Raw genomic sequence first — 22,222 nt, 5'->3', positions numbered from 1 at the left:
GTCTACTCTGTCTTGGTTAACAGATGAAGGGCTGTGCTATTTACTGCAAGGACACCTGCAAGTACATGAAGTGTACATGCCAGGTCAGTAATGGTCAACTATGGCTTGAAACACAGTTGCCTGACCTTTCAGGCATATTACAGAATGGCCAAACCACCTCATGTAGCATCACCTTTACTTCAGAGGTCAATAAAAGGAAGATAGGAGCAAGAGTCAGCCACTACCAAGTCTCACACCATGCTGACTTAGAAGTATATTGCCAATCCTTCATCAACGTTGGGACAAAATCCAGGAACTCCCTACCTAACAGCACTGTGGAGGTACCTTCACCACACAGACTGCAGCGGTTCAAGAAGGCGGCTCACCACCTTCTCAAGGGCAATAAATGCTGGACTTCCCATAAAAACAAATCTTTAAAAAATGAAAAAAATTCAGTAGGCCCTTACCTAATAAAAATCTGTCGCTCAGTTTTTGTTGCACATCCCTAGTTGCCCTCGAAGGTGGTGCTGAGCCACCTTCTTGAACCGCTGCAGTCCCTGAGGTGAAGGTGCTCCCACAGTGCTGTTAGGTAGGGAGTTCCAGGATTTTGACCCAGCGACAATGAAGGAAGTGATACATGTCCAAGTTGGGATAGTGTGGGTGACCTGGAGGGAAACTTGGAGGTGGCGGCGTTCCCATGCGCCTGCTGCCCTTGGAATATACTCTCACACACCATTTAGCTCCAAGATCAGTCACAGATAGGTTCGGATGAAGAAAGCCCTTCATGGTATGAATACCAAACCATCCCATGAGCTGTTGCACAAATAAGTCCAGTGTCCTGTCATCAACCACTATTCCAGCCGTTAGTCACTTGTATAAATTAACCTTCACCATGACAGTGCACCCTCTTGCCCTGCTGTTTCTGAAAGTATTTTTCTGGGTTTACTTTCTATATCCTATTAAATCTCTTACTTAGGTCTCTGAGATCACTCTTTTTAAGCTCATCACTTTAAATCAAATGCCCCATGCCTGGTTACTAACAGGGTCAGCAGGCCGATTTACCAAGGGAGATATTTTGAATAGATTTTTTTTTTTTTTTTTTTTTTTTAAACTCAATGCAAAGTTATAATATCCCATTCAAATCAACGTATCACCACTTTTCATGATTGCGATTAAATGCATAGATCAAAAAAAAAAAAATCTATAAAAACTGATTTGTTATGCATTATTTTTCCTTTTAGCAAATGCTCAACTTTTAATGTTTGCTTAACAATGTCAGGACCATGGAAGATTCCTCTGGTTACTTTCCAATAAAAAACATTAACACGTTTTTATAAGATGCTTTTAAAATGGTGTTAGAAATAGCAACCACAGGGATTCTTCCTGTTAGGTTTATAAAATCATTAAAACAACAGCTAGAGGGAATTTGCTGCGCCCATACAAAAGTATTACATTATATTCCTTCCTTTTAATTTTGCAAAACAAATTAGACCCTGATTCAACAGGCAGTGTTGATCACAGGCTTTATCAACAATACATGAAAATTGGATGCACTGTAAAGCCCTGATCAAATCACCAATTACAGGAATATTGACTACAATTGAGCTCTGGAGCGTCGTGGTCTCCTTGTGCTGAGTTTGATTGCCATAAGGAATCAGAGGAATTTTCCAGTTTTCCCTGAATTGGGTACAGGATTCCTCCCCTCTTCTACCCCCCTACCCAAGACCTTTTTTTTACATGTAGAACAGCTGTTATCCCATGGCACTGATCAGAGAATAATACTTGCCAACAATACCACTCAAAAGTAGGACATTATCTTTAAATATACACTAAAGAGGATGTGAAAATGTGGAATAATGAGGGACCAGTGACATTAGATTTTCCAGTCACAATGTCCCCACAGACTAGCCAACTTACTCAATAGAAGCACTCATACAACTTAGAGAAATAAATTCCATCACCATCTCTTTAAAAAAAAACACAATTTTTTTTAAATTAAATCTGTATTTTGAATTAGCATTTGGTCAGTTTTGCAGAGATACTCTTTGAATGGGTTCGCAGGTCCATCTTTCAGGATGATGGATGGGATGAGTTCTCATTCAAAAGCTCAGGTCTGTGGAAGTTGCTCAGATCCTAGAGTAAATTAAACATAATTAGCAGACTACAAGTAGTACAGTTCCTCCTCGCCCACAAGGCATGGTGTACAGTGTCACATGTACCATCAGCCCTCTGGTACATCGTTCAAGGCATCACTCCACATGCACATGCAAAAGGATCCATTTAAAGTTGAAGTCAAGTCTGTACAAATACTGACTGGTTTCTCAGCCAGTGATTTTGATACATCAATAATGAGGATGAGTACAACACCAGGAGCTGTACTAAAGCTACACTGAATTTTAGGGCAGTCAGCTAGCAAATTAGCCAAAATTTCCATTGGTACAAAAATCTCTCATTAGGAAATTATAGGGAAGCTGCGTAGCCACACATACCCTACCTACCATGACTGACAAGGGTACAATAGTGTAGTGGTTATGTTACTGGACTAGTAATCCCACCATGGCAGTTTGAGAATTTGAATTCAGTTTTTTAAAATCTGGAAATAAAAAGCTAGTCAGTAAAAGTGACCATGAAGCTGTTGGATTGTTGTAAAAACCCAACTGGTTCACTAATGGCCTTTAGGGAAGCCGCCCTTACTCGATCTGGTCTAAGTGACTCCAGTCCCACACCAGCATGGTTGCCTCTTAATTCTTAAAGCCACTCAGTTATATCAAATCCGACCAACCAGGGATGGGCAATAAATGCTACCTTGCGCCAGTGACACTCACATTCCAAGAATGAATTACAAAAAACATGTCAGAGTTACTCTTAACAGTGGCTTCCCCCCCCCCCCCTCCAAATCCATTAAAAAAGCACCGAAACCCCTGGGTGAAACCCTCCACCATATTATTTTAACTCGAAAGTTTGTGCCGGAATGTTAAATTGTCTACCTGCCGCTCTCTGTTGCAAATGAACATTTCTACCTGAACCACACCGTGTAACTTACAGGTGCATGCAGACACTTCGTAATACAGCAATGCAGGACCTCAAAAAGCTAGTAATCGCTGGATTACTCCTAGTGCCACGCACTAGTGAGTATAGGGATAGTAGGATAAGACAGGTTAACACGTGGCTGGAGAAGTGGTACAGGAGAGAGGGCTTCAGATTCCTGGGGCATTGGGGTCAGTTCTGGGGCAAGAATGACCTGTTCAAGGTGGACGGGTTGCCAGTCAACAGAGCTAGGACTAATGTCCTCATGGGAAGGTTAACTAGTGCTGTGAGTTTAAACTTATTTGGCAGGGGGGTGGGCACCAGGATGAAACATTAGAGAAGGGAAACAAGGTGCATGAGGAGCAAATAGCAGTAGAGTAAAGAATAGTTCAACAATAGGAGGGATAATACAGGGGGGAAATGCAAGGCAGTCCAAGCTGGGTTTGGAATGCATGTGTTAAATAAGGTTGGTGAGCTGTAGGCACAAGTCACTACATGGGACTATGATATAATGGCAACAACAGACCTGGCTCAAAGGAGTGGAGGATTGGGAACTGAATATTCCTGGTTACAAGGTATTCAGGAAAGATAGGGAAAGGAAAAAAAGGATCAAAGAAACTATTATAACACTGGAGAGGGATGATGTAGTTGAGGGGTCACTACACTGCTGGGCGTATACTATAGCCCAAATAGTGGGGATGCTTTGGAGGAGTAAATTTGCAGGCAAATTACAAAAAGGCAAGATCTGCAGAGTAGCGATAATGGGGGCCTTCAATTATCCGAATATAGACTGGGATAGTAACTGTACAAAAGGGGAAAAGAGGGGGAGGAATTCCTGAAATGTATACAAGAAAACTTTATCATCAGTATGTTTCCAGCCCAATGAGGAAGGAAACAATGCTGGATCTAGTTCTGGGGAATGAAGTGGGACAAGTAGAGCATGTTTCAGTGGGAGAGCATTTGGGGAACAGTGATCATAATATCAGCTTTAGAGTAGTTATGGAAAAGGGCAAAGCATAAAAACTTAACTAGAGGAGGGCTCACTTCAGTGAGTTGATTGCAATCAAAAATAGGTAGGCAAAACAGTAATTAAACAATGGGAGGACTACAAAGAGGAGACAGAGTACAGAGTAGTCATATCCCCATGAGGGAGAAAGGAAGGGCATCCAAAGCTAGAGCTCCCTGGATGACTAAAGATATATAGAGGTGAATTGGGACAGAAAAAGGAGGCTTATGTTAACTGCACAGTAAGAATACAGTAGAGAACCAAGATGAATATAGAAAGTACAGAGATCAAACAAAGGAATAAGTGGGGCAAAGAGAGATTATGAGAAAAGATTAACAGTAACTTAAAAGTCTTTTATAAACATATAAATAGTAAAAGGGTAGTCAAAGGAAGAGTGGGGCCAATTAGGGACCAAAAAGGAAATAATCTTGTGAAGGCAGAGGGTATGGCTGAGGTACTAAATGAGTACTTTGTATTTGGCTTCACGAGAGAAGATGGAGCTGAGCTGCCAATGTAACAGTAAAGGAGGAGGCAGTGGTGATATTGAATAGGATTAAAAAAATGGTATTTAAAGGTTGGCAGCGCTCAAAGTGGAAAAGTCACCCAGTCCAGATTGGATGCATCCTAGGTTGCCGAGGGAAGTAAGGGTGGAAATTGCAGAGGCTCTGGTCACAATCTTCCAATCCTCTTTGGATATGGGGGTGGTGCCGGAGGACTGCAAATGTTCCACCACTGTTTTAAAAAAAAAGCGATAAACCCAGCAACTACAGGCCAGTCAGCCTAACATCAGTGGTGGGGAAGCTTTGAGACACAATAATCTGGGACAAAATTAATTGGCATTGGGAAAATTATGGGCTAATAAATGAAAGTCAGTGTGGATTTGTTAAAGCCAAATCATGTTTGACTAACTTGATCAAGATGTTTGATGAAGTAACAGAGGGTTTATGAGGGTAATGCAGTTGATACGTATATGCACTTTCAAAAGGCATTTGACAAAGTATCACACAATAGATTTGTTAGCAAAATTCAATTCCATGGGATTAAAGGGACAGTGGCCACATGCATATGAAATCAGTTAAGAGACAAACTAGGGAATAGTGGTGAATGGTTGTTTTACAGACTGGAGGGAGGTATACAGTGGTATTCGGGCCACTACTCTTTTTGATATAACTTGGAAATGTAGTAAACAGTGAGGAAGATAGTAACAGACGTCAGGACATCGACAGACTGGTGAAATGGTACAATTTTAAAAGGGGTGCAGAAACAGAGACCTGGGGTGTATGTACACAAATATTTGAGGGTGGCAGAACAAATTGAGAAGGCTGTTAAAATGTGTTCAATTACTGTTAAAAAAAAAAGCATATGGGATCCTTGGCTTTATAAGTAGAGGCATAGAGTACAAAAGCAAGGAAGTTATGCTAAACTTTTATAAAAGACTGGTTAGGCCTCAGCTGGAGTACTGTGTCCAATTCTGGGCAGGATGTCAAGGCCTTAGAGAGGGTGCAGAAGAGATTTACTAGAATGGTACCAGGGATGAGGAACTTCAGTTATGTGGCGAGACTAGAGAAGCTGGGGTTGTTCTCCTTACAGCAGAGAAGGTTAACAGATTTGATAAAGGTGTTCAAAATCTTGAATGGTTTTTAGAGTAAATAAGGAGAAACTGTTTCCAGTGGCAGAAGGGTGGATAAGCAGAGGACACAGATTTAAAAGTGATTGGCAAAAGAACCAGAGGAAGCTTTTTTTAAAAAAAAACACAGCAAGTTGCTGTGATCTGGAATGCTGATTCTAGTGAGAGAACGTCAGGGCAGAAAGGAAACTTTTCAGCTTCATGCTTCAACTTTAAGCATGTATATTTCTGTAAAAGAAAAGTTCTATATTGGACAAGGGAGCAGATGATTAATGATATAGCAGCTGCCTCTGCTATCACCAGGAGGGGAAAAAATGTCCAATATCTACCCCACATTGAGACAAAGGGAGTCCTTGTTAGCATTTAATACAAATTCATATTAAATTCAGACCTCCATTGTATTGTTACATCTCAAAATCCATATTCCTAGTAAAAGCAACTGACTGTTAAACACCATCACAATGGTGAGGAAATGCTTGGGGACACAGGACCCTTGTAACATTTTAAAAAGGGAATTAAATACTTGCCTGAGCAGGAGAGGGGGATTAGACTCGGCAGCTCATGGAGAAAAACCACAGACATGGTGGGCTGAACAGGTTGTTTCTGGCTGCAACATCCTATGGCTCAAATGCCTTTTGTAAATAAAGTGCGTTCCCACACCGCAGGGCCATTTTGAATTCGGAGAATCTCCCCCAAACTAAACAACCCCAAGCAGGACAACAGTGTAGTACTTACACTTTACTGCAGTACTTACACATTACTGTTTCGGCTTGTTGACTTTGACATTTGCGTCTCCCACTTTCTTGGCCTCTGCTTGGTACTGGGGTTTCAGAGCAGCCCGCACCGTTTGTGCACAAATCCGAGAGTAGCGAATGTAACTGGGGGAAAACAAAATAATCAAAATGCTCCTTGAGTTCTTGGATCAAATGTAATGTAAGGGCTTGGCCACAGAAATGCCATGTCTAACAAGCTTTGGAGCTTCAACATAACTATAAAGCTTCAAAGGCAGACCCCTGGGCTCCAAGCTTTTTACTGTGTCGGGTTAAACACTTTCATCCCTCGTTCACCTTCACTTGTTCCACTCGTGTAAAAAAAGGCAAGCTCTCAGCTGGAATAATGGGACAATGGCCACTACCAAAAAGAACTGGTCTCGATTCTACCCCAGTCAAAAACATCACTATACTTTTAGATTGATCTTTCCCCATTTTCATTTGTGGTTTAGATTTACATGAAATTATGGAAGGAACAAGGATTTTCATTTCTTTTAAATCTATCACTAGCTTGGTACTTTTATAAGATAGGTTTCTAATACAAAGGTCCTTGTGATCTCATTCTTCCAGAATATCAACGCTGCCAATTAAGCAGCAAGTGCTGTAAATGGGTCCAGTATCCTGGCTTCAACATCCCTTCATGGCAACCCAATCCAGTTGGTGGAGAGATCACTGCAGCCAGGACAGGTCACAAATACAACAAAACAAGTATCTTTAACCCAAGTACATACGCAATCGACAGGCAGGTCCATCACACCTTTCCTTCAGGTGGTTTATCAAATCTCCAAGCAAGGTTACCACTCGGCTTTTTAATGTATGAATACATTAAACATGAAAAAGAGCAAAAATTTACCTGTCAATACTTGGGATATTGTGCCAACACGCTCAGCCGTGGTTCAGTGGTACCACTTTCATCTCCAACTCAGAAGGTTCTGGGTTCAAGTTCCACTCTAGAGATTTGAGCACATAATTTGACACTCCAGTGCAGTAGAGGGAGGTGCCGTCTTTCAGATGAGGCATCTGTCTTCTCAGGTGGACGTAAAAGATCCCACGTCACTATTTTGAAGAATGGTGAGACCACACCAGGAGTCCTGTGTACTCTTTTGGTCTCCTTACCTAAGGAAGGATATACTTGCCTTAGAGGGAGTGTAACAAAGCTTCACTAGACTGATTCCTGGGATTTGAGGGGGGGGGGGGCAGGGGGGAATTGCTCTATGAGGAGAGATTGAGGAGACTGGGCCTATATTCCCTAGAATTTAGAAGAATTAGAGAATTGAAACATACATTCTCAGGATAAGGGGTCAGCCATTTAGGACTGAGAGGGGGAATTTCTTCACTCAAAGGATTGTGAATCTTTGGAATTCTCTACCCCAGAGAGCTATGGATGCTCAATCGTTGAGCATATTCAAGAGAGAGACTGATAGATTTTTGGATATTAAGGGAATCAAGGGCTATGGGGATATTACAGGAAAGTGGAGTTGAGGTAGAAGATCAACCATGATCTTACTGAATGGCGGAGCAGGCTTGAAGGGCCGAATGGCCTACTCCTATTTCTTATGTCCTCCCCAGTGTCCTGGTCATTATTGATCCCGCAACATCACTAAAATAGATTATCCGGTCATTATCACATTGCTGTTTGTGGGAGCTTGCTGTGTATAAATTGGCTGCCACATGTCCTATATTACAACAGTGACTACACTACAAAAGTACTTCATTAGCTGTAAAGCACGTTGGACGTCCTGAGGTCATGAAAGGCTCCATATAAATGCAAGTCTTTCTTTCTTGGATACTCAATCACCTAGAATTCCTCCCACAGGTAACAGAACGGTAACCAGCCCTAACCTCACCCTATTATGCAGCTTGTATGTCTCTCTTCAAACACAACCCACATTTTGAAGGACAAAACCGTCACTGCCTAGGCAGTAACCACATTTGCTTGCACTTTATAGAACACATCAGATTTTCACTGCACTGATCTCAATGGAATGTACATCAGGTGGGGTCTACAAAAGGGTGGGCAATCTGCTCTGCCTGCTTACTGCCCTGGCAGCAAAGATGGAAATTATCCCCAATGTTTCTTTACAAATTATTTAGGACTGGGGGCAGATATTACAGAATTCAGACAGGCCTTATACAACAGAGCAAAGGCAGTATTCTCATTCCTGTAGCATAGAAACTCCAAAAAAGCACAAACTGCCAAGATAACACTCTTCCTCAACAGAAATAATGCAGTGTGCTTTTAAAAACCCCTCCAACACTTCACCAGTACTGAGATACAGAACCCCCACCACCCTGATCACAATTCCAGGTGTCTCTCCTACAGCAAGCAAAACAGATTAAACTTTAACCCTAAATCTGTTTCACGTCACAATTGCATCGCAAAGGAATAGTGCTATTGTGACATGTCACATTGCCCATATGATTACTTCTAAATTAAATACAGTATCACACAAAAGAATACTAGAATATTGAGGATGGGCAACATCAGTGAGGGAACATTTGGGTCTTTCTGGATGACTTAACCAAGGACTCCACCATTCCTCACACCTAATTATCTTGCGATTGAATCATGTTTTCCATATCCTCTGACCCAAGAGATGCCGCCAGTCTTTGTAAAGTTAACATTCTTTCCCCATTGCCCCTTTTCTGTTGCAGCAGTTTGCGAATCAGGTAAACATTGTGGTGCTCTTCCCCCCCCCCCCAAACCATTCACTTGACTCTGCACGACTACAATTCCCCCCAATAAAAACACCCATGGGTACAAAAGTAGGGAATTCTTGCTACAACTGTACAGGGGGTTGGTGAGACCATGCCTGGAGTACTGAGTACAGTTTTGGTCTCCTTATTTAAAAGGATATACTTGCATTGGAGGCAGTTCAGAGAAGGTTCACTAGGTTGATTCCTGGGATGAAGGGGTTGTTTTATGAGGAAAGGTTGCGCCTATACTCATTGGAGTTTAGAAGAATGAGAGGTGATCTTATTAAAACATAAAAGATTCTGAGGAGTAGATGCTGAGAGGATGTTTCCCCTCGTGGGGAAAATCTAGAACTACGGGGTTTAGTTTCAGGATAAGGGGTCACCCATTTAAGACGGAGATGAGGAGGAATTGCTTCTCAGAGGGTCATGAATCTCTATAATTCTCGACCCGAGAGAGCTGTGGAGGCTGAGACATTGAATATATTCAAGGCTGAGACAGGCAGATTTTTGAACTACAGGGGAGTCGAGGGTTATGGGGAACAGGCAGAAAAGTGGAGTTGAGGCCAAGATCAGATCAGCCATGACCTTATTGAATGGCAGAGCAAGCTTGAGGGGCCAAATGGCCTACTCCTGCTCCTATTTCTTATGTGACAGTAAGCTCTTACACATAGCCTCGACAGGCTAAAACAGAACCTCAGCATCCTTGAAGATACTGTCCAGTTCACCTAGCTCAGAAGCTGCTACAGTTAAGCACAAATTGCCAAATAATTACTGACCACCGGCAAGAATACTCGTTCTTTTATCGTGGGGTGGGACCAGTGAGGATGCTTCCAGTATCTCATGGTCAGGTTTCTGTTTCCCTTCAAAAGAGTTTCACAACCTCAGGTTGCCCTAAAGCACGTTACAGTCAGTCAATGAAGTACCGTTCATCTTACAAATAGTGCTATAGGATCTTTGATGTCCCATCCGAAAGACGGCACCTCCAACAGTGCAGCACTCGAGTGTCAGCCTGGATTTTTGTGCTCAAGTCTCTGGAGTGGGGCTTGAACCCACAAACTTCTGACTCAGAGGCAGAGTGCTCTCCACTGAGCCACCTTACAGTTACCAAGATAGAACCCCTCAGCTATGCCACGCTTTAACCCTGTACGCTGCATTACCTTCACCATTAAGTCTCCCCATTGCTAATTGTTTGAGATCACCTATTTTAATCAGTTAATTAGTGGGGACCAACACACCATTGTAAAAGGGAGTCTGTCACACAAGATCTCACTGTACTTCTTCCGTAGAAATAACTACCTGGAGCCTAGATTATAAAATCTGACCAGGTTAACTACAATTTTCTGCAGCTTCTTCCACTGGCACCCCTCGACCTCCAGGTACAAAGGTGCTGCACTCCAGGGCCAATCGTACCTCACGCTGGGCCGGGCGTTGACTCTCAAGGTCGCTGTGCACGGGCCGGGCTCCCGGTGAATTCCGGCCAGCCCGCCCGCAATAACCTCCAGCCCAGGCTTCAAGGTGGCCAGCCGGCTCTCCGCCCTTCAGGCCTGCACCTGGGGGAATGAGAGGGACGGCCGGCCCCGGGCTACACACCTCGGTGCATAGGCCCTAACCCCGGTCTCGAGTTGTACCTCAGCCCGGCCTGTCTCCAAAACGCCACCATTTTCGCTCCGCTCCTTCCTGCGCCTCGGTCTCGCAGGAAAGATGGCGCCCTGCAGCTGGTGAGCCGAGAACGAGCAGCCAATCACCGACAGGTTGGAAATCTTCACCAATCAACGAACTAATCAATAATCCAAATGACCAATCATAGTGTAGCATTGGCGCAGTTATGACCAATCAGTTATCAGGCAACTGCTGACCATTCACAGCACGCAGAATATAATCCAATCATAGTGCAGTATTAGAAGCATGTTGAAGATATGGTCCAATCATGTATTTACCTTTTGAAACCGAAAACCAGACTTTAACCCTGAGAGAAGGACAATGTCAGCACAGGATAAGGTAGGGTAATGTCAGCCCCAGGGAATGTCAGCCCAGGACACAACAACAACTTATATGTATATAGTGCCTTTAACGTAGTAAAACGTCCCACAGGAGTATTATAGGACAAAAAAATTGACACCGAGCCACATAAGGAGAAATTTGGGCAGGTTTTTGGCTTTAAGAATCGTCTTAAAGGAGGAAAGAGGTTAAGGATGTCATTTGTGACTTTGATGAGAGCCGTTTCGGTACTGTGGCAAGGGCGGAAACCTGATTTGAGGGATTCAAACATGGAATTGTGGGAAAGATGGGCACGGATTTGGGAGTCGACAACACGTTTAACGACTTTGGAGAGGAAAGGGAGGATGGAGATGGGGCAGTAGTTTGCAAGGACAGCTGGGTCAAGGGTTGGTTTTTTGAGAGGGGTGATGATGGCAGATTTGAGGGAGAGGGGTCAGTACCTGAGGAGAAAGAACCGTTAACAATGTCAGCTAAGATGGGAGCCAAAAAAGGAAATTGGGTGGTCAGCAGTTTGGTGGGAATAGGGTCGAGGGAGCAGGAAGTGGGCTTCATGGACAAGATGAGCGCGGAGAGGTCATGAGGGGAGATCCGGCCTCGGGCGACTGCCTGTGTGGAGTTTGCACATTCTCCCCGTGTTTGCGTGGGTTTCCTCCGGGTGCTCCGGTTTCCTCCCACAGTCCAAAGATGTGCGAGTTAGGTTGATTGGCTATGATAAATTGACCCTTAGTGTTAGGGGGATTAAATACGTGGGGTTACGGGGATAGGGTGGGATATGTGTTGGTGTAGGGGTTACGGGGATTGGGTGGGATATGTGTCGGTGCAGGCTCGATGGGCCGAAATGGCCTCTATCTGCACTGTGGGGTTTCTGTGATTCTGTGATCGGAGAGAAACTGGAGAAAGATGTGAGTTGAGGGCTAGGGCAGGGGGGAACCTTAGAGGAAGTTTGGCCCGGTGGGCTAGGGGAAGGAAGAGACGTGGCGGAGGCAGCTGAACGGATGGTCTCAATCTTAAAGACAAAGAAGTCCATGAGCTCCTCAAACTTGTTGTCGGAGGTGTAGGCGGAGGAGACAGCGGAGAGGGGTTTATGAAGACGGTTAGCAGTGGAGAATAGCAGCTGGAGTTTATCTTTGCATTCCAGAATGATTCTGGAATAGTGAGAAATTTTGGCAGGCGAGAGCAGACCCGATCATGCTTTATGTAGTCCAGCCAGATCTGGCGGTGAATGGCTAAACCAGTTGTCCGCCATATCCGTTCAAGTCTGCGTCCCTTGGACTTATGGGAGCGACGATGAGGGCTGTACCAGGGGGAATGGCCAGGGTGAGAAAGAGTAATTATTTTAATAGGGACTAGGGCATCAAAGGTAGTGGTGAGTTTGTGGTTGAGCAGATCGAATTCTTCATTAAGATGGAGAATGAAGCAGTTGACTCAGAGACTAGGGTCCTAAATTTAAATAAAGGAAACTACAATGGTCTGAGGCGCGAGTTGGGTAGGACTGATTGGGGAATGTCACTCAAAGGGTTGATGGTGGATAGGCAATGGCAAACATTCAAAGACCGAATGGATGAACTACAGAATTTCTTCATCCCAGTTTGGCATAAAAATAAAACAAAAAAGGTGACTCAACTGTGGCTAACAAGGGAAATTAGGGATAGCATAAGATCCAAGGAGAGGACATATAAATTGGCCAGAAAAAGCAATAATCCTGAGGATTGGGAGCAGTTTAGGATTCAACAAAGGAGGACAAAGGGATTAATTAAGAAGGGGAAAATAGAATATGCGAGTAAGCTTGCAGGGAACATAAAAACTGACTGTAAAAGCTTTTATAGATATGTGAAGAGAAAAAGATTGGTGAAGTCAAGCGTAGGTCCCTTGCAGTCAGAATCAGGGGAATTTATAATGGGGAACAAAGAAATGGCAGAACAACTAAATACATATTTTGGTTCTGTCTTCACAAAAGAGGACACAAATAACCTCCCAGAGATGCCGGGGAACATAGGGTCTGATGAAAGGGTGGAACTGAAAGAAATCAGTATTTGTAGGGAAATGGTGTTAGGAAAATTGATGGGACTGAAGGCCGATAAATCCCCAGGGCCTGATAATCTACATCCTAGGGTACTTAAGGAAGTGGCCCTAGAAATAGTAGATGCATTGCTGGTCATCTTCCAAAACTCGATAGACTCTGGAACAGTACCCATGGATTGGAGGGTAGCTAATGTTACCCCACTATTCAATAAAGGTGGTAGAGAAAAAGCGGGGAATTATAGACCGGTAAGCCTGACATCGGTAGTGGGGAAAATGCTAGAGTCCATTATAAAAGATGTAATAGCAGAGCACTTGGAAAGCAGTGACAGGATCGGACAAAGTCAACATGGATTTACAAAAGGTAAATCGTGCTTGACTAATCTACTGGAATTTTTTGAGGATGTAACTGGTAAAATAGATAAGGGAGAACCAGTGGATGTGGTGTATTTGGACTTTCAGAAGGCTTTCGATAAGGTCCCGCATAAGAGATTAGCATGCAAAATTAAGGCACATGGGATTGGGGGCAAGGTATTGACTTGGATAGAGAACTGGTTGGCGGATAGAAAGCAAAGAGTTGGAATAAACGGGTCGTTTTCCGAGTGGCAGGCAGTGACTAGTGGGATACCGCAAGGATCGGTCCTAGGCCCCCAGCTGTTCACAATATATATTAATGATCTGGACGAGGGAATTGGATGTAATATCTCCAAATTTGCAGATGACACAAAGCTGGGTGGGAGGGTATGCTGTGAGGAGGATGTCGTGAAACTCCAGTACGATTTGGACAGGTTGGGTGATTGGGCAGAAACATGGCAAATGCACTATAATGTGGATAAATGTGAGGTTATCCACTTCGGTGGCAAAAACAGGAAGGCAGATTATTATTTGAATGGCAATCGATTGGGAGAAGGGGAAGTGCAAAGAGACCTGGGTGTTCTTGTGCACCAGTCGCTGAAGGTAAGCATGCAGGTGCAGCAGGCGGTTAAGAAGGCAAATGGTATATTGGCCTTCGTAGCAAGAGGGTTCGAGTACAGGAACAAGGATGTCTTGCTACAGTTGTACAGGGCCTTGGTGAGACCGCACCTTGAGTATTGTGTGCAGTTTTGGTCGCCTTATCTGAGGAATGATATTCTTGCCATGGAGGGAGTTCAGCGAAGATTCACCAGGCTGATACCTGGGATGGCAGGAATGACGTATGAGGAGAGATTGTGTCGATTGGGCTTATACTCACTGGAGTTTAGAAGATTGAGAGGGGATCTCATCGAAACCTATAAAATTCTGTCAGGCCTGGACAGACTAGATGCAGGAAGGATGTTTCCGATGGCCGGGGATTCCAGAACCAGGGGTCATAGTATAAGGATAAGGGGTAAGCCATTTAGGACTGAGATGAGGAGGAATTTCTTCACCCAGAGAGTGGTGAACCTGTAGAATTCTCTGCCACAGAGGGCGGTGGAGGCCAGGTCATTAAATATATTCAAGAAGGAGTTGGATATATTTCTTAAGGCTAAAGGGATCAAGGGATATGGGGAGAAGGCAGGGACAGGGTACTGAATTTGGATGATCAGCCATGATCTCATTGAATGGCGGAGCAGGCTCGAGGGGCCGAATGGCCTACTCCTGCTCCTATCTTCTATGTTTCTATGTAGCTGCAGAAATGTCATGGTGAATGGAGGGCCAAAGGCTGGACAGTTGGGATTTCATAAGTGCAGTTGTAAGAGAGTTGGGAGAGAACTTTTTCCAGGGGCGGACACAGAAGGAAGTAGGGTTGGGGGGTGGTGGAAGGGGGATGTGAGTGGAGAGAGATACGAGGAAGTGGTCAGAGATGGCCTTATCTGCGATTGACATGACAGGTGTAGCAAAGCCACGAGAGATGGCAAGGTCAACGGGGTGGCCATGAATATGGGTTGGGGAGTTTGCATGGAGGGAGAGATTAAGGGAGGATAGGAGGCTAGTGAACTCAGAGGAGAGAGAGCATGATGAATTGAGATGGAGGTTGAAATCACCGAAGTCGTTCGGTGCAGAGGCTGAGGGAGGAAAGCAGTGAAAATATCTCGGTGACAAAATTTTAATGGTGCTACTTGGGTGGGCGGTAGAGAACGAGAATTTTAAATGAGAGGTGAGAGGGGTGGGATAAGGTGAAATGCTCAAAGGAGGAGAAAGTGCTGGAGGAGTAGGGTGTGATTTGGTGATGAAAGCCACACCGCCACCACGGCAGTCTGAACGGGGCAAGTGGTGGAAGGTATAGCCAGCCGGGGAGGCTTCATTTAAGGGTAAGGTGTCATCACCCCTTGGTTCTAGACTCCCCAGCCAAGGGAAACATTCTCCCAGCATCTACCCTGTTAAGCCCTGTAATAATTTTGTATCCTTCAATGAGATCCCCTCTCATTCTTCTGAATTCAAGAGAATACAGGCCTAGTTTACTCAATCTCTTCTCATACAACAGTCCTGCCATCCCAGGAATCTATCTCGTTAACCTTCGTTGCACTTCCTCTATGGCAAGTATATCCTTCCTTAGGTAAGGAGACCAAAATTGTACACAGTACTCCAGGTGTGGTCTCACCAAGGCCCTATATAATTGGAGTAAGACTTCTTTACTCCTGTACTCAAATCCTCTTGTAATGAAGGCCAGCATACCATTTGCCTTCCTAACTGCTTGCTGCACCTGCACATTCACCTTGTGACTCATGTACAAGGACATCTAGGTCCCTTTGAGCATCTGCATTCCCCAATCTTTCACCATTTAGGAAATACTCTGCCTTTATGTTTTTTCTACCAAAGTGGATAACTTCACATTTATCCACATTATAATCCATCTGCCATGTTCTCGCCCACTCACTGAGTCTGTCGCGATCCCCTTGAAGCCTCTTCACATCCTCTTCGCAACTGACACTGCCACCTAGCTTTGTGTCATCAGAAAATTTGGAAATGTTACATTTAGTCCCCTTATCCAAATCATTGATATAGATTATGAATAGCTGGGGACCAAGCACCGATCCTCGCAGTACCCCACTAGTCACAGCCTGCCATCCTGAAAAAGACCCGTTTATCCCTACTCTTTGTTTTCTGTCTGTTAACCAATTCTCAATCCATGCTAGTATATTACCCCCAATTCCACGTGCCCTAATTTTGTTCACCAACCTCTTGTGTGGGACCTTATCGAAGGCCTTCTGAAAATCCAAATACACCACATCTACCGGTTCCCCTTTGTCTACTCCACTAGTTACATCCTTAAAAATCTCCAATAGGTTTGTCAAACAGGATTTCCCTTTCATAAATCCATGTTGACTCTGCCCAATCTTAATATTAGTTTCTAAGTGCCCAGTTACTGCATCCTTTATAATAGATTCCAGCATTTTCCCAACTACTGATGTAAGGCTAACAGGTCTGTAGTTCCCCGTTTTCTCTCTCCCTCCTTTCTTAAACAGCGGGGTTACATTTGCTATCCTCCAATCTGCAGGAACCGTTCCAGAATCTATAGAATTTTGGAAGATGACAACCAATGCGTCCACTATCCCAATGGCCACCTCTTTCAAAACCCTAGGATGTAGGTCATCCGGTCCTTGAGATTTCTTGACTTTTAATCCCATTAATTTTGCTAGTACTGTTTTTTTACTAATAATAATTTCTTTAAGTTCCTCATTCTCGCCACACCCTTGGTTTTCTCGTATTTCTGGGAGGTTTTTTGTGTCTTCCTCCGTGAAGACAGAAACAAAGTATTTATTTAATTTCTCTGCCATTTCCTCATTCCCCATTATAAATTCTCCCATCTCTGACTGTAAAGGACCTACATTTACCTTCGCCAGTCTTTTCCTTTTCACATACCTATAGAAGCTTTTACAATCTTTTTATATTTTTTGCTAGTTTGTGCTCATATTCCATTTTCCCTTTCTTTATCAATTTCTTGGTCCCCCTTTGCTGATTTCTAAAAAGATCCCAATCCTCAGGCTGACCGCTTTTTCTGGCAACTTTATAAGTTTCCTCCTTTCACTTAATACTAGCTTTAATTTCTTTTGTTAGCCATAGTTGGATCACTTTTCCTTTTGGGTTTTTATGCCCAAGAGGAATATATGTTTGTTGCAAATTATGCATTATTTCCTTGAATGTTAGCCATTGTATATCGACCTTCATACCTTTTAGTGTAGTGTCTCAATCTACCATGGCCAACTTGTCCCTCATATCTTTGTAGTTTCCTCTGTTTAGATTGAAGACCTTAGTTTCAGATTGGACTACATCACTCTCAAACTTAATATAAAAGAGAGAGCGGTCAGGGAGGGATAGAGAGAAAAGGAAAAGAGGGGGAAAAAGTGGAAAAGTATTTAATGGCTCAGGTCTGGAGCGGCAGCCAAAGTGCGCACGCGCATGGATACAGGGGAAAAGCTCAAGTTACATAGGCCTGTTTAAATGTAGTAGTTAATCGGATACATATTTCCTGGTAGCAGGGAATAGGCTGGGGACAATAGTAGGAAGACCAGGGTCAAAGTCAGAGGTCCCATGGAAGGACAAGCCGACGTAAGCAGGATGGAGCCCGTACGGAACATCGATGAACCGCTGTCCAAAGCAGGTGAGTGAAGTCCAGAAGCGTTGGAGAAAAAGTAAAACCACAAGCCATCGACCAGCAAAGCTGAAAACTGATAGAATGAGTCACTGGACAGCAAGTGAAGCAGCTGCTGCTAGCTAGAAACCAGAAAAGCTGACAAATGAGTAGAACCAAACACTGTCAGCCCAGGGTAATGTCACCCCAGGACCATATCGGCCCAGAGATCCAAGGTTATTGATGGAAGTAAGGGTGGAAATTGTGGAGACTCTGGCCACAAACCTCCAATCCTCCTTAGATATGGGAACGGTGCCAGAGGGCTGAGGGGTTGCAAATGTTACATCCCTGTTCAAAAAAGAGAAGAGGGATAAATCCAGCAACTGCAGGCCAGTCAACCTTGTAAAGTCTGTGGGTTGTGCAGTTAATTACGACACAGACTTCAGGAGTAACATACAACAGGACTTTACTATTCGAAGGTCAGGGCGAATCTGCCCTATAAATCATGCCACAGCACTTATATACTGGTGTGGTCACCGTCGGTATTACCGTATACAGAAGCCAAACAAGTAGTGCCACACCTAAAATAGTTCTCTTAAAGGTGAACGGTTACATACAATAGTCTCTTAAAGGTAGACGGTTACATACACTACAATCCTCCCTTTTTAGCTTACAACATACTATTTCTCATTAACATACATATATTCAACTTCAGGTAAACAATTTACAGATATAGTCTCTGTGGGAAACAGTTCACAGGTTCAGTCTCTGTGGGAACAGTGTATAGATTCAGTCTCTAGTCTTGACTCGGTCCGAACAACATCGCTGTGGTGTAGCCGGTTCACATTGCTAGCGTGACTCCTCCACTAGTCTTCCCCTTGACGTAACAGCTTGAACTCCCGTCCTGCTGAACCAGCAATGCTGACTTTTACAAACAGCTGTATTGCCTTGGTAATTTTCCTTACTTTCCAACTGATTTATCTCCCTTTGTAGGGCCCACGTGCATGATCTGGTAGGAGTGATAATGATTTTGATGGTTATCATCTTCTGCTTCTTCTTTTTCTTTTCTGCTTCTTGGAGACTCTCGGGGCTCCCTTATCAGCTGCCAGCTGTAGCGCCACCATCTCTCTATGTTCCTTAGACTTTAAGTGCTTCATCCTGATTTCTGCACTTTGGGAGTTTTCATCACAAGCTGGGCAGACCAGATCCTCGTAATATTCAGTGTCACTCAACAGGTCATGGTAATATTCGGTGTCGTCCTGAGCTAGTCTAGCGAGAGGGCCTGCTACTTCTTCCGTACCCAACTGGACGTTAGCCGACTGTTGTTCCCTCCCTAGACATCTTTCCTGAAGAGACTTCTTCATGCGTTCATATTCATCCCGCTCTTCCTGGGTTTCCTGCAAATCCTTCACTAATGACCTCGTTTGTGATTTCAACACTTCCCCTTCCCTCGGGGATTGATTGATCAGGCTATTCAATCCTTCTACTGGAGCAGCTGTTTCAACATTCTGCTGTTCACATTGACGTGATTCAGCGTACCTTTGGCATCCCTGTAAAATCTGTGTTGCAACCTCAGCTATTTCCATAACTTTTGAGAGCTCCGAACTCCTTCCCTTTGAAGATTGAAGCTCGTGTTCAGATTGTTCCCATTGTAGAGTCTTGTCCTTCAGCATATGAAGGAGTTGGCTGACCGTTAACTCTTCCACGGGAACACTGTGGGTCAGAGTCTTCTCCATTTCATCCACCAATGCTTTCACCTTCTTTTCCTCTTGTACTTTGGCTTCCAGCGCTCGGAGAAGTTGCGCCTTGATGCTCTCTAGCTCATGTTCAGAGGCCATTCTTACAGTCTCTGTGTTTCTTACAGTTCCCTTTTCTTCCACTGAACGGATTCCCAGTTGAATCTGTTCTTCAAGTTGTTGAATCTCGGTCATTGCCGCCCCATATTTGTCTTGGGTTTCCTTTAATATTTTTATGAGTTCTTGTACATCTTGTCTTTCAGGTTCTGCCATGTCTTTCACCTCTAATTTCTCATCTATGGATGGAACTTCTACCGATGAGTCTGTCTTGGCCTTGAGCTCATCAAGAATTTCCTGCAGCCTTTGGACTTCTTGCTCATGTTCAACCTTCAGTTGCTCATATGCTTCCACTGAAACTAGCTTTTCGGAGGTTGCCGAGTTAACCCCTTCCAGAATTGTAGCCTGGGCCTGTTCATACTGTTCTTTCAACTTCTCACACTCTGCTTGTAAGGAGTCGTAGAGAAGAACTGGAATAAAATCCTGGCTTCCTGAAGATTCCTCTTCATTTGCTTCTTCCTGCAAATATTCTAACTCCTGAACAGCATAAGGGAGATGTGATCGGTAATTGGTCACGATGGCTCTATGGTCGCTCTCTGCTTGAGCTAGCTGCTTCTGTTGTCTTTCCTGATTCTCCCATTCGGTGTCATAGAACTTTTTCATTGTTTTCATCTCTTGTACGAGACGGTAACTCAATTGTTCTAATTGTTGTCGTAATTTGAAATAAGTTTGAGTCCGAGCTCGGTGTTCTTCCGTCATGGATATGTCCGTAACTTGAACAGGCTCAGAATTTTCTGTCGAACTAGGTTGTCGTTGATCGGTGGAGTTCTGTTCTGAAACTTTGTTCTTCTCTGGAGCATAAGCCTTTATGCATGCCTTCGTTTTTCCAACCTTCGTCGGCAAGTCCATTTCAGCCTTGTCTTTCATATTTGGGTTGGTCTTATCATCATCCGTTTCAGAATCTGAGCTGATTGTCTGCACCGAGTCCTCACTCGTTATGGCTTTTAGATAGTGCCATTCCATGTCTATTTTCTTGATCCACTCCCATCCTAGAAGTGGTGGTCCTCCCTCATGTAGTACGTATAAGTTCATTCTTGGGTGTTCTTTACCCCTATCTCTCACTTTGACTCTTATCTTTCCCATGGGGTATACTTTATGCCCCGTGTATGTCTGCAATACGAACTTGGTATCTCTTAAGGGTATATGTGAGAATAGCCGGTGGTAATCCCTTCGATTTATGATTGATAGAGCTGATCCAGTGTCCAACTCCATTTTCACTTGGATTCCAGCTATTTTTAGCATGACCCAGATAGTTTGTAGGTCAGCTTCCTTACTCACATTGTGAATTCTCAGACTACCCAGCTCCTGGCCGTTTGGGTCTGAGTCTGAATTCTGTTCGTCTGAACTCTTCTCAGCCACCTTGTGTACCTTGTTGTACTTTTCCTGTGATGGCTTCCTTTGGTTGTTGGTCCTTTGGTTGTTGGTCTTCTTCCCTGACCGGCATACCTTAGCTATGTGACCCAGTTTGCCACATTTCCTACATTCCTGGTTCTTAAACCAGCATTGGTTCTGGTCGTGTGTTGTCTTCCCACAACGATAGCATTTTGTTGTTGTCGAGGTAATTTGATCCACACTTAGTGCTGCTGTCTTTAGCTGCATTTCCGCAGTTCCCTTCGCTGCGGCTTCGTGCGATGCTGCAATAAGGACAGCCCTGTCAAGTGTAAGGTCGTTCTCTTCGAGTAGTCGCTTTTGCGTTCCTTCCTTTGCCAACCCGCACACGAACTTGTCTCGCAATGCCTCTGTCAGATTCCCTCCAAACTGGCAGTATTTCGCTAGTCTACGCAGTTCGACCAAGTATTCTGCGTTGCTTTCGTCTTTCCGTTGCGTTCTCGCATAGAATTTGAATCGTTCCGCCAACATCAATGGTGTAGGGTTCAAGTGGTCCTTCAGGACAGCCACAATATCATCGAAAGTCTGATCCGCCGGTTTAGCTGGTGCTAGTAGATGCTTCAAGAGCCCGTATGTCTTTGCGCCCATCGAGTTCAGCAAGGTTATAGCTTTGTCATCTTCTTCTATTTTATTGGCCTCACAATAGATCTCAATGCGTTCCACGTACGTGGCCCAGTCTTCTACCTCGGAATTAAAATCGTTGATGTTACCACGCTTAGGCATCTTCCTCTCTTTGGGAACAACACAAGTATTTCTTTAAATTATTATTTCTTTTTTTTTCCTAAGATGGCGGTTTTCCCGCGAAAATGGCGGTTTCCCGCTCTTCTCTCCCCGCCCACTTCAATGGCGGTTTCCCGCTTCTGTCTTCTTCCCCGCCTAATGGCGGCTTCCCGCGTTTCTTCCCTGGCGGGAGGGGTACACTTTCCCCACGGGCGACGGCCGCTGGCTTTCAGGTTCACAGCCTGCGCGTCGGCTTCAAGGCTTTCCCTTTTTTTTAAATTTTATGGCAGGGCGACCGGCTCTGGGTACCCCGTTGACGGCGAACAGGTTCAGCCGCTGGGCTGGCTCTCGCACAGTTCCCCTTGCTCGGCTCTGTCTCTCTCCCGCTCGCTCGGCTCTACCGGCGCTGGGTACACCCCGTTGATGGAGGACAGTTCAGCCGCTGGACTGGCTCTCGCACAGTTCCCCTTGCTCGGCTCTGCCTCTCTCCCGCTCGCTCGGCTCTACCGGCGCTGGTTACACCCCGTTGACGGAGGACAGTTCAGCCGCTGGACTGGCTCTCGCGCAGTCTCTCTTGGTCGGCTCTGCCTCTCCCGCTCGCTCGGA

At 44.5% G+C, this 22,222-nt stretch overlaps 1 protein-coding gene across 1 annotated transcript; it reads right to left on the bottom strand.

Annotated features, from left to right (window-relative positions):
* Positions 1-1,985: 1,985 nt before the first annotated feature.
* On the bottom strand, positions 1,986-10,844 carry atp5f1e (ATP synthase F1 subunit epsilon). The gene is made up of 3 exons (XM_086005169.1): positions 10,735-10,844; positions 6,394-6,517; positions 1,986-2,112 (listed from the first exon to the last, which is right to left on the bottom strand). The coding sequence occupies exons 1-2, from the start codon at positions 10,764-10,766 to the stop codon at positions 6,397-6,399; spliced, it is 153 nt and encodes a 50-aa protein (XP_085861295.1). The 5' UTR covers positions 10,767-10,844; the 3' UTR covers positions 1,986-2,112; positions 6,394-6,396.
* Positions 10,845-22,222: the final 11,378 nt, after the last annotated feature.

The sequence above is a fragment of the Somniosus microcephalus genome, chromosome 13 (genome assembly GCF_052327205.1).
Source record: "Somniosus microcephalus isolate GS21.2 chromosome 13, FLI_Smic_1.0, whole genome shotgun sequence".
NCBI lineage: Eukaryota > Metazoa > Chordata > Chondrichthyes > Squaliformes > Somniosidae > Somniosus > Somniosus microcephalus.
This window is presented reverse-complemented; position numbering and strand designations above follow the sequence as displayed.